A 12,379-nucleotide genomic window follows, 5' to 3' on the forward strand; every position below is an offset into this window, starting at 1 on the left:
TGATGCAGATTTCTGCTCCTCTGATTTAGCAGAAGCTTGCTATCACCTTGCAGCCTCTCTGAGTGAAGCTGGTAGCACAGTAGTGTTTCATGCAGTGTTTTAAGGTTTGCAGAGCAAACCTGCACAACCCGCTGAGGTAGGCAGTGTTCTTGAACCACTTTACAGATGAGTTAATTGACACAGAGAAGCATGACTTGCCCAGGATGATGCAGCTCATTAGTGCATGCAATTGCATTCAAACTCGGGTCTTCTTGATTCTGAGTCCAGTGTTTTATCCACTTAGCTTCCTCAGAGGACAGATGCACAGTTTGTTACGGAGCCAGGTCTTGGAACCTTTCCAGTTTAATGGGTCTGCTAGCCAAGCCTTCCAACAGAAGGCACCCAAGGTCGCCTGCACACCACCAGGAAGCATCACAGGATGAAGGATGGCTTCAGTGGGAGATTTTTGTTGGACAAAAATGGTATCCTAGGGATAGCTGGTGCAGGGGCAAGGACACACTATCCCCCAGGAGTATGGGGGAAAATCCCTTTCCTTTGAACCAGATCTGTTCAAAAGCTGGCAAACAAAACTGCTGATCTTGATCATTGTGTGAATGTTATAGGGTCAAGACCGGTGGAGGGGGAAATCCTGATCTGATACTTGATAGCTTAATGAGTCTGCCCCCCAGTTTCTTACCTTCAGAATTGAGATAATCCTACTCATGCTGCCTGCCCCACAGACATGTTTCAAAGTGCTTTGTCATGTTGTCAGGCAATGTCTACTCAGTACACTGTGCCAAGGGTTCAGGATAAACAGAAGGAAAAGACAGTCTGTTTTTAAGGAGGAAGACAACACATAAAGCTGAAAAAAAGGGAAGGTTACATGGAGGACATGCTAGAGTCTGGTCTAAGAAATGCATCTGGTGGGAAATGATGCATCAGCTGGTCTGTTACCCCTCCTTAAGTGGATGCTTTGGAAGGAGTCCTTTGTTCCATCCTACCTCCAATGAAAGGGGTAGAATATACCAGAATGCTCAAGAGGTACAAGTACCAAAGCTGAGGATGAATTTCCTGTGAAGAGGCTTCCTGAGAGCATGATAGTGATGGAGTCCAATCCACGGAGCGCATCAAGTGGGCAGTGTACATCCTAAAGGGCGATCTGGATCTCCTAGTGGCTGAGCAGCATCTCATAATCTGTTCCATTTAGAGGCTCTGGGATTTGCTGAGCAAGCCCATCGAAGAAATTTTATTATTGTTAAATGGCAGTAAATTGCCAGAAGCAAACCTCTCATGAAAATTGACTTTTAAAAAAATCTCCCAATTTTCACATGCAATCCTTCCCTACATTTCCGTCTTTGCCTCATTTTAAAGACAAGTTCCTGAAACTTCAAATCCAAAAGCTGAAAACTGCCAGCTGGAAATAGCTACTCAAATAGGATCTGCCTTCCTTCTAACCAAAGGAGATCGTATTGTTGGTTGCTTTGTCTGTGAGAGAACCTGATGGTCTGCATTATATCTATATTTTTGTCTAAAATAAATAGAATAGGGGCAGCTAGTTGGTGCAGTGGATAGAACACCAGCCCTGAAGTCAGGAGGACCTGAGTTCAAATCTAATTTCAGAAATTTAACACTTCCTAGCTGTGTGACCCTGGGCAAGTCACTTAATCCCAACTGCCTTAGCAATAAATAAATAAATAAATAAATAAATAGAATACCTATTTAGAGTCTGATCATGTAGTTGGAGACTCTAGCACTTAGCACAGTGTCTGGTACATAATAGGTGCTTAATAAATGCTTATTAATTGGAACCCTGTCATGATTGACCCACACAGCTAAAAAAAAAAAAAAGAAATCTTTCAAATATAGATAGGAAACAAATGAAAAGCAGTGAGGTATAAGAGGAAAAGTCCTGAGCTTGGAATCAGGAGAGCTGGGCTCAAATCCTTCCTTGAACAATATTTTTTACCATGAGCAAGTGATATAAACTCTTTAAGACTTCGTTTTCTCATTTATGAAATGGAGGCAGTAATTCTTATTTTATATCTACTTCTGCCTAATAGAAGAAAAGGGCTTTGGAAATTTTAAGGCACTATTAAATAGTAGTTATTATTATTAGCTTGATAAATCAAATGAAATTTATTAAGCTTCTCCACAGGGACCAGAGCACTCTGCTAGACACTTAAGAGATAGAAAGTTTAGAAGATCCAGTCTCTACCCAAAGAAATTTACCATTTTGTAGGAAAATAAAATACCTGTATAGATTGCTGTAATACCCAATGTTGCATATTACATTAAAGCAGTACAAAATATTGTAGGAAGAAGGGAGAGAAAGAATTTGGAACTCAAGACTTAAAAAAAAATCACACCAAATGTTTAAAAAATGTTTTTATATGTAATTGGGGGGGGAATAATTATAAATTTAATAAAAGAAAAAAGTTATGCTCTTTTTGCTCTTTTCTCCTCTTCTTCCCCTCATCCATACAGAAAATTAGGCAGCTTCAGTCTCCCCAGAACTCCACTTGTCTTCTTCAGTGTCATGGCTTCTGTGTATTTCTTTCATCTGCTTTGGAGGTTCCTGATAATTCTCTCGATTCCTAAAAATCATGGTGGGAAGAAGGAATAGAGAATCATTATTGATTTCAAATTTCAAATTATTGGTTTCAAATTCAATTATTATTGTCACTCCTCAGAAGTAGATTGCCGTGTTAGACACCTAATTCTGAATCTTAAATGGAGCTGGAACAATACTCTTTTATTCAAAGATTCTGCTACTGGGTATATAAGCCATGGAGGGAAGTGATAAACATCAGGATTCCATAAAATGTTATGTATACACTATTTATTGCAGAATTATATATAAAATTTACATATAAATATTTCTATAAACTAACATTCTTTGCAGAATTTTCTGTGGCAACAGGAACTGGAAATGAAGTAGATCTTCATTAATTGGAAATGTCTATTTGCATTGTGGTACACAAATGAAATGGAATTTTATTGTACTATAAGGAATAAAAATGAAGAATTCAGGGAAGCATGGGAAGACTTCTATAAAATGATGAAAAGTGAAGAACCAGGAAACCTATATATACCTACTACAACAATGTAAATGTAAACAACAACAGAATAATTGAAAATGAATTCTGTGACATTATAATGATTAATTTTGGCCCCCCAAGAAGATTTAAAAGATTTCAGTATCTCTCTTCTGTGTAGTAAAAGGGAACTGTGGCTGTGGAATGCTACAGTTATCAGACATTTTTGATGTTTTGGTTAGTTTTACCATTTTCTCTTCTCTTTTTATTCTTTAGTAATAGGGATGATGCTCTAGAAAGGGAAGGAGAGATGTAGGTGAAATAAAAACACAAAATATCAATAATTTTTAAAGCAGCTGGGATAGAAGTATAAACTTCCTACTTATAGGATCTTCTGAAGTACGGAATGGGAAAATGGTAAATTTGAATGTTGAATTGGGAAAGGGGTCTTCAGTCAACCAACAAGCATTTATTAAATGCTTACTAAGTGTCAGGAATTGTCCTGAGCTTTGGAATAAAAAGTTTTCAAGTATACATTCTAATGGAGGAAATAATAAATATGTATATAGAGAACATAGATACAAGCAGCTGGAGGTAAGCAAGAATTCCTGGGTGGGGGGGAAGTGGGGCTGAAGGTGAGTTTGGAAGAAAACTAGGGACTCCAAAATGTGAGACTGAGGAGGGCTTCAGAGAATGACGGATAGTCAATGCAAAGATGAGCAGTGGAGTTTTATATGTGGGAAACAGCAATTACCCCGGTGTGATTGGACAATAGGATGCATGGAGTGGAGCAGTATTGGAGAAGACTGGAACAGTAGAAAGCGTTCAGGTTATAAAGAACTTTAAATGCCAGGGGAAAAAAAAGTTTCTATTTGATCTTAGAAGTAATAGGGAGCCACTGAAGTTTATTGAGTATGGACATGACATGGTCAGATCTATGCCTTAGGAAAATCTCTTTGGAAGCTGAGTGGAGGATAGATTGGAGTGGGGAGACCAAATTAGGAGGTCGTAATGGCAGATCAAGTTAGAAATGATGAGGGCCTGAAATAGTGTGTTATTTGTATGAATGGAGAAAAGGAGAAACAAAGAGAAAAAACAAGATTTGGGTTTATATGCCCACCGGGTCAAAGAGTATTATTCCAGCTCCTCTTAAGATTCAGAATTGTGTCTAACAAGGCAATCTACTACTGAGGAATGACAATATTAATTGCATTTGAAGGAAGCTTCCCATCCTTACTGTTTACATAGCAAATATCCCAAACCTACTGTGTACAGAGAAGAAAAGGGGGGGGGCACAGTTTAAGCTCATTCTCTGTCATTATGGAGTTTATAATCTATTTGGGGAAGATGACACAGATCATGGTAGCAAAGTTAGAGCTGGCAGGGACCTCAGCAGCCCTTTAGTCCAAATCTCTCATTTGACATATATATATAGAAATTAAGGCCCAGGAAATTAAGTAGCCGGCCAAAGTCACAGAGGTGATAATCCAACTCTGCTCACTCCAGATTTGACGTCACACTGACACATATAGATAATTCTAATGTACGGTAAGTGAATTGAAGAAGCAGAGTATTACATGGGATTCATTAAGAAAAGGTAAGGGAGAAAAGAGGGAAAACTGATGAAGCTGGAAATCAGGAAGGACTGTATAAAGTTAAGTTTTTAAGAATGGGTGGAAATTTGACTGGCAAAGGGGAAAATGATCCTGGAACAGGGATGAACCTGAGCAAAAATATACATAGAGATGAAAAAGTGCAGCATCTGATTGGGCAACAAGGAGTAATTAGAGTTGGCTGGATCATGGAGGCTGGGGGAGTTAGGGTATAGTTTGGGGCTTGAGGTCAGTGGAAAGGATTTGGAAAAGTGTCCGTGGAAAATGAAACAAATAAATATAAAGTAGAAATGTTGGGCAGCAGTAAGGATGCAGCATAGCAATTTTGTTACTGGAATTGGAGACTTTCTAGGGGGAATTTTCTAGGGCCAAATCTACTACTATATAAGCCTAAGGGCTTTGCTTATTTCCATGCTCAGAAGAGCTTCCCTGAACACTTGAATATCCGTCCATTCATTCATTCATTCCACAAATACTAATTTACTAAAGCAGCAGCAATCCCTTTCCTTAAAGTAGAAACCTCTCCAGAGAAGCAAGAAAAGTCGAATTTTGAGATGAGAGACTTAAAAAACCTTTTTTCATACTTTATACTTTAGGCAAGCAGCCTCTTGTGGGAAGCAATGGAGCATGTAGAAGAAAACGAATGGATTTGGATCGATTGTTTTCCAAACATGTTTTAGAGCTAGAAGGGACTTTAGAGATTTTCTAATGACTAGTGGGGGCTAATCTAATCCAACTCCCTCATTTTCCAGATGAAATAACTAAGGTTCAGAGAGAATCATGATCAAGGGTACATGGTATTAAGTAAAATGAATGAAAAAGCACTGTGCTAAACTATACCCTGGCTTCCTTCAATTCCACCTCACATCCCACCTTCTACCAAAAACCTTTCCTGTTCTTCTGGATTAATTGTAGTGCCTTCCCTATGTTGATTATTTACAGTTTATCTTATTTGTACATCATTGTGTGCTTATTATCTCTCCCGTTAGATTGTAAGCTCCTTGATTGCAGAAACTATTTTTCCCTTTTTTAGTAATCCCAGAATTTAGCCCGTGTCTAATACACAGTAGATGCTTAATAAATGCTTGTTGATTTGAGAAACAAATAAGATAGTTCCTGCCCTCAATGGGCTTATATTCTTATAGGGAGAGAGAACACATAAAGGGAAACTAGAAAGGAGTGGCATACAAAGCATAGTTTGGAAATGGCTAGGAAATAACTGGGTCTTCTGACTCCAGAGCTGCTGCTCTTTCTGCCATACTGCAGTAGATCTACTTGTAACCTTGGCCCATCCCCTCTCCCTCCACAAGTGCCATGGAGAAACGGTATCACTCACGGCCTCTTGCTGTCTTTTTCCTTCTCGTCCTTGCAGCAGCAACAGTACACGATAATTCCAATGATGATGAGAGCAGCCACTACACCGCCGGCAATCCCAGCATACAGGGCAATGTTCATGGAAGCTGTGAAGGGCCAAATCAACTGGGTCATCCTAATAACTGGAACCCCCCCCCCCAAAGCACCCACCCGTGACCATTTCTATCCCTTGTGAAAGCACTAAACATTGACAACCAGTCTGGTATAGTCTCCTGGGTATGAATCTGACAAGTACCCTGGTCAAAGAAGGGACAAGGAAAGTACAAAAAAGCCAGAGAAATCTGATCACATCCAGTCTCAGATATTTACCTGGGCAAATCATTTAATTTTATTTGCCTCAGTTTCCTCATCTGTAAAATAAGCTGGAGAAGGACATGGCAAACCATACCAGTATTTTTGCCAAGAAACCCCAAATGGGGACACAAAGAGTCAGATGTGACTGAAAAATGAATTAGCAAAACCCTGGGCAAGATACTTAATCTCATTTATGTTAGTTTCCTCATACATAAAAGGAGATAACAATAGTCCTTACTTCCCAGGATTGTGGTAAGGATAAAATGAGATAATAGCTGTAAAAAAAAATCTTTATAAACCTTAAAAGTGATAGCTAGTATTAGTATTGTTTTTTTATTTTTATTTATTTTAATTATTATAGCTTTTTATTTACAAAACATATGCATGGGTAATTTTTCAAAATTGACTCTTACAAAACCTTCTTTTCCAAATTTTTCCTCTCCTTCCCCCTACCCCCTCCCCTAGATGGCAGGTAGTCCAATATATGTTAAATATGTTAAAATATAAGTTAAATCCAATATATGTATATTATTATTATTATTATTAGAGCAAGGAATGAGCATACCCAAAGCTTTCTAAGCAATCCTTATGATATTTCCTGCCCTTTCTCTTGTGGCCCTTGCCATCCCTCCCTTCTGTCTTCCCTCCCTAGATGGGCTCTTACGAGGTCTGACAGCAACGGTGATATTGCAAAACTCAGTCCCCATCTCATTGGCGGAGGTGCAGATGTAATATCCAGAAGTAGCATCGGAAATGTTTTTCAGAGGCAAAGACATTCCTGTGGCTGGGAAAGAAGAAAAGATCAAAGTTAGAAGAGAAGCTACGTGGTCTGAGATCGAAAACATTTCACTCAGGTGAAATGACTAATGCTTAATCAGTCTCCTTTTTTAAAAAAAATTTCCAATTACATGTAAAAACAATTTTTAACATTTATTTTTTAAAATTCGGATTTGCAAATTCTCTTCTTCTCTTCCCTGTTCATTGAGAAGCAAGCTATATGACAAAGGTTATACATGTGCAGGCATATAAAACATATTTCCACATTAGTCACATGAGAGAAAACATAGACCAAAAAAAAAATCAAGAAAAATAAAGTTTAAAAAATATGCTTCAATCTGCATTTAGACTCTATCAGTTCTTTCTCTTGAGGCAGATAGCATTTTTCATCCTATGTCCTTTGGAAATGTCTTGAATCAGTGCAATTCTGAGAATAAATGTTTTTCATAGTTGATCATCATACATTACTATTTCTGTGTATGCTACTCTCCTGGATCTGCTTACTTCATTTGCATCAGTTTATGTAAGTCTTTCCAGGGATTTCTGAAAGCATCCTACTCATCATTTCTTCTAGGGTTGATGGGGAAGTATCTTAGTTGTCATCTCAGAGATGCAACCCAGACTGTGTCAGAAAGAATTTATCATCATGACCTTTTTTTTTTTTTTTTGAAAGTTTTGATATTTTATTTTAGTAAAAGTGCCTTTCATGCTAATTTTTCTGGAAGTGATTTTCATAACTTAGTGTAATTTTAAATGTATTTTTGTCTTTATTTGAAAAGCTTTTCTTTGGAATTTTCTTTGGAGTTATAGGGACCAACATCAAATCTTCAATCCTAACTATGTAATAATAAAGGAACAGTCCCAGAATAGTGTGTTTTTGTACATTTCTTAAATGATAAAGAAGTTAATTTAAGCTATTTGATTATTTCATTGTTTTTGCCTTATTCAGCAAAATAATTGTGATAACAGAGTTACCACAGATCTGGATGCATGTGAAAGAGCATCTTAGTCCTGATTTCCTTCTTTTTTTAAATAACTTTTTATTGCCAGAACCCATGCCAGGGTAATATCATGACCTTTCTTAAACTGAAAAACTGATCCCCTAGGGCAGTGGTCCTCAAACTTTTGTTCTCAATATCTTTATCCTATTAAAAATGATTGAGGATCTGTCCAAAGAGTTTTTGTTTATGTGGTTTATAGTTATAGATATTGATCACATTAAAAAGAAAAACTAATTATGAATTCGTAGACTCTCTGAGAGGATTTCAGCGATTCCCAGGATGCTCTGGACCAGACTTTGAGAACCACCACCGTAGGGATTAACAAGGAGGCACTAACTAAGCAGCTATAGCATCCAGTCATGAGGGGAAGGGAAAATACAGATGTAATATACAATTTCCCTACCTATGTTCCTATGGGTCATTGTGTCATATGGAAAAATAGAAAGACATCCACAGTGGGAAAGTCCCAAGTTTCCTAACAATGTAGCAGCTATGTCTCTAATGCTGAAGATACCCCTTCCATATCATGGGGGTGCTCTCTTGATCTGTAAATATCAGTGTAAAATTTTTTGGCTCTGCTTTCATACCAGAGAAAAAGTCTGATTTTTTTTTCTTTTTTTCTTTTATGGAGAGTTATCTCAGTACCTTACTGTAAAATTTGGGTTCATATCATATGATACTATATGCATTTCTGAGTTTCTAAACTTTTTCTGTGTTTTCTTCAAGCCTTCATGTGTCATCTGCAGCTTCCACCCCCTCCCCCCAATTTTCCATTTAATTTCTTATGCCAACCTGAAATATATTGAAGCTTCGGAAGGGAAAGTTGTGATGTGGAAGTGATAACTATTTCCTGACCCTATCTGTGGCAATACAGTTTCCTGAAGCTCTACAATCAATTAGCAAAACTTGGTCATTCCCTGTTACCCGCGAGGGAGTGACCTCAGAGATGTGACTGGTTCTGTTGTTGTTACTGTTTGTCCTTTGTTCTCCAGGAGACCATGTCATCAGGGAGGGGATGCCATGAAATGCAAGTAAACTGGATTTAAGGGAGGGAGGGCTGTGCAAAGTCACCTGCCTCATTTCTCCTCTGGAGCCTTCTGGATCCAGTGGCCAGATAGAGATCAGGAGAACTGGAGATGGCCCCAGATGCATCGGGAAATTGTGGTTTATTTTCCTACTAAATTATGCCTTATGTCATCCCTCACAACTAAAAGTAGCTGCTCCCCAAGTCTGGACACAATATGTCCCTTCCTTTGCTTCTACCTCTGGCCATTGTTCTAAAAAACCAAACACCTCTCCATTGGTACTCTACCATTTACTAGACAGTACATGAGAGGAAAGATAGCTAGAAATGAACCTACAAATCTACATTTGCTTCCTAATTCTGTGTGCCTCTGGGTAAATTAGTTAACCTTTGTTTATTTCAGTATATTAATCTATAAAGTAAGTCTAATAATACTTGCTCTACCTAACATCATTCACTTTTGGGTTGACTGGGTTGGTTTTTTAAAAGCAAAAGGGGACTTTGGAGATAATTTCATTCAATCTCATTATTTTATACACAAGGAAAGTAAGACCTGAAGAGGTGAAATTGACTTGTCCTAGATCACATAGGAAGTTAGTGCCAGAATTTGAATCCACATCTTCTGAATTTGGAGCTAGGGCTTTTTCTACATACTAACCTTACAATTCCGTAAAGATTCTTTGAAGAGAGAGCTTTATAAATATTAAATCACTATGTAGTGATGTAATGTGTTACTATTATTATCCATGTGACCTTAAACAATTCAGTTAAGTTCTCTGGGCCTTTGTTACATCCATTGTACAATAGGGATTTAATAGCTTTATTCTCTTTTCCTGATTTAGATCTGTTATTCATTTGTATAAAGAACTACAAGTAAGGAAACTCTTTCTCCCAATGCAGATACATCAATCATTATATAACTCTGAGTCTTGAAATGTTCTTGGTACATTGGAGGGAACAAGTTATTTGCACAGAGTCACAGCAATAGAATGTGGGACTAGAACCCAAGGTTTCCTGATTCTAAAACTAATTCTGTAAGCACCATGCCATGTCATTCTATCCACCTCACCTACCTGAATTTGAAGGGCTCTACTTAATATTCTTCCCTATATCTGTGCTGATGATTAAGATCACTTCTTGCTTTAAAATCTATTGAATTTTTATATGTATATGTGTACATATATAAATATATGTATATATACATATATATATATATATATATATATATATATGAAACAAGACCAGTGGAAAGTATTGGAAAATCTTCCTGCTTATACTAATTCACAGTAGTAAAGAATTATAGTCAGAGATTTGACTCTTAGGAAAAGCTATCTGACTATTCATGTATCTATCCATCCATCTATCTATCTTTAAATATATCTCCATCTATCTCTATCTATCTACCAATATCATTCTATTGGTATCTCAATATCTGCCTATATTTCTACTAAGTTATATATCTTTATCTATATCTATCTATATATCTGTCTATATCTTTTATATGTCTTTATCTGTCTATAAATATATCTGTATCTATCTTTAGCTAGTTGTGTTCCAATCATTTCAATCATGAAACTCTTCATGAGTTTCTAGGGGTTTTCTTGGTAAAAATACTGGAACAGTTTGCCATTTCCTTCTCCAGCTTATTTTACAGATGAGGAAAAAGAGGCAAATATGTTAAGTGACTCACTTAGGGCCACAATTATAAGTATCTGAGACTGGATCTGAACTCAGTTCTTCCTGACTCCAGACCCCATCTTCTAACCATTATGCTACCCTAGATATCCAATATATCTGTATCTACATCTCTAGGTATATCTCCATCTCTACCTAGATGTCTATCTGGAAATATATGTATCTCTATCTATCTAGATATCCATTTACAAATATATATGTCTAGATATCTATAGATATCTACAAATAGAGATATCTATAAACATACATAGATATCTCAACAAAGATATATGCCTCTATCTCTCCTCCCATTTCTCTATTTGTCTATGTGCATATGTACATATCTATCCATCCATCCGTCCATTTATACATCTATCTATTAACCATATATCCATTTATCATCTATTTATCTACTTACCTATCATCTATTTATCTATCCATTTATCCATCTGTCCATCTATCATCTATCATCTAATATCTGTCACCTATCTCTCTATATCTATTTATCATCTAACATTTATCTGTCACCCATCTATATTATTCTATCTATTCACCTATCATCCATCTATTTATCCATCCCTCCATCCCTCCATCTATCTATATCATCTATCTACCTTTCTGTCTCTCTACCTCTATCTACCTAGCTCTATCTATCTATCTATCCATCCCTCCAACTATCTATCTATCTCTATCCATCCAGTCAACTATCTATCTGTATATATATATCCATCCATCCATCTGTCTGTCTATCTATCTGTCTGTCTATCTAGCCATCCATCTATCTATCTATTTTATCCATCCATCTAACTAGCTGTCTAGCTGTCTAGCTGTCTGTCTGTACTAATTCTGTGCTGGGGGTCAGTCTGGAATTTTATTCCCCAGCTAACATGACAGTTTCTGAGCAGATAGGGATGCCTTACTGTAGGTTCTGCTGCCACCCAGTGGCCCTAGCTGAAATATGAGCTCTTTACCTAACCTAAAATGAGCTGAATGACAGTAACAGTAGCCGGGATTTGAGCAGAGCCCAGGACACCACATCCATGACCAGTGCTGCTCTTTGGACAATTTACTAGGAGGGAGTCTGAGATGCAGCTGGATGTAGAGCTCAGAGACGCTGGCCCTTTCCCACTCTTTATCCCTTAGGGGTGTTAGGAGACTCAACCGAGAAGATGGCTGTAAATTTCTTCACAAATCTTTAAGTGCTACATAAATGCAAATTGTTGTCTTTGTTAGCCTTCAGCCAGCAGGCCTCCCGTTTGATGATCTTTCTCATTTCCTGTCTTTTATTGCACCCCCACTGAGCTCAAGCTATGTTTAGAGAGCAACATACAGGGCTATGTGGGTAAATGATTAATAGGACTCTAAAAAAATGTATGCACATACTTTTATCTTCAATCTGCATTATTAAAGCCTAGACAATCAAGAAAATAATAAATTAAGAGCTGATTCGTAGCTGCTTACCAATTTCTGAAATATAAGTGCTCACGATGAAAATTAAACAATGGTTCTCAAGTGGGTTAGAGCTAGCTCCAGCACATCCTGTCTACACTCTCCTCTCAGGGAACATAGTAAGCTGTAGGGTGCGGGGCCTCTGCTTAACCCAATTTC

At 37.5% G+C, this 12,379-nt stretch overlaps 1 protein-coding gene across 1 annotated transcript in view; it reads right to left on the reverse strand.

Moving 5' to 3' along the window:
* Window positions 1–2,397: 2,397 nt before the first annotated feature.
* Window positions 2,398–12,379, reverse strand: part of GPA33 (glycoprotein A33) — a 46,709-nt gene continuing 36,727 nt past the window's right edge. The window contains exons 5-7 of the mRNA XM_031936827.1: window positions 6,960–7,079; window positions 5,964–6,087; window positions 2,398–2,573 (exon numbers count right to left, since the gene is read on the reverse strand). Coding sequence (XP_031792687.1) covers window positions 2,468–2,573; window positions 5,964–6,087; window positions 6,960–7,079 — 350 coding nt within the window. The 3' untranslated portion in view covers window positions 2,398–2,467. The remainder of the gene's footprint in view (window positions 2,574–5,963; window positions 6,088–6,959; window positions 7,080–12,379) is intronic.

Source organism: Sarcophilus harrisii, chromosome 4 (genome assembly GCF_902635505.1).
Source record: "Sarcophilus harrisii chromosome 4, mSarHar1.11, whole genome shotgun sequence".
NCBI lineage: Eukaryota > Metazoa > Chordata > Mammalia > Dasyuromorphia > Dasyuridae > Sarcophilus > Sarcophilus harrisii.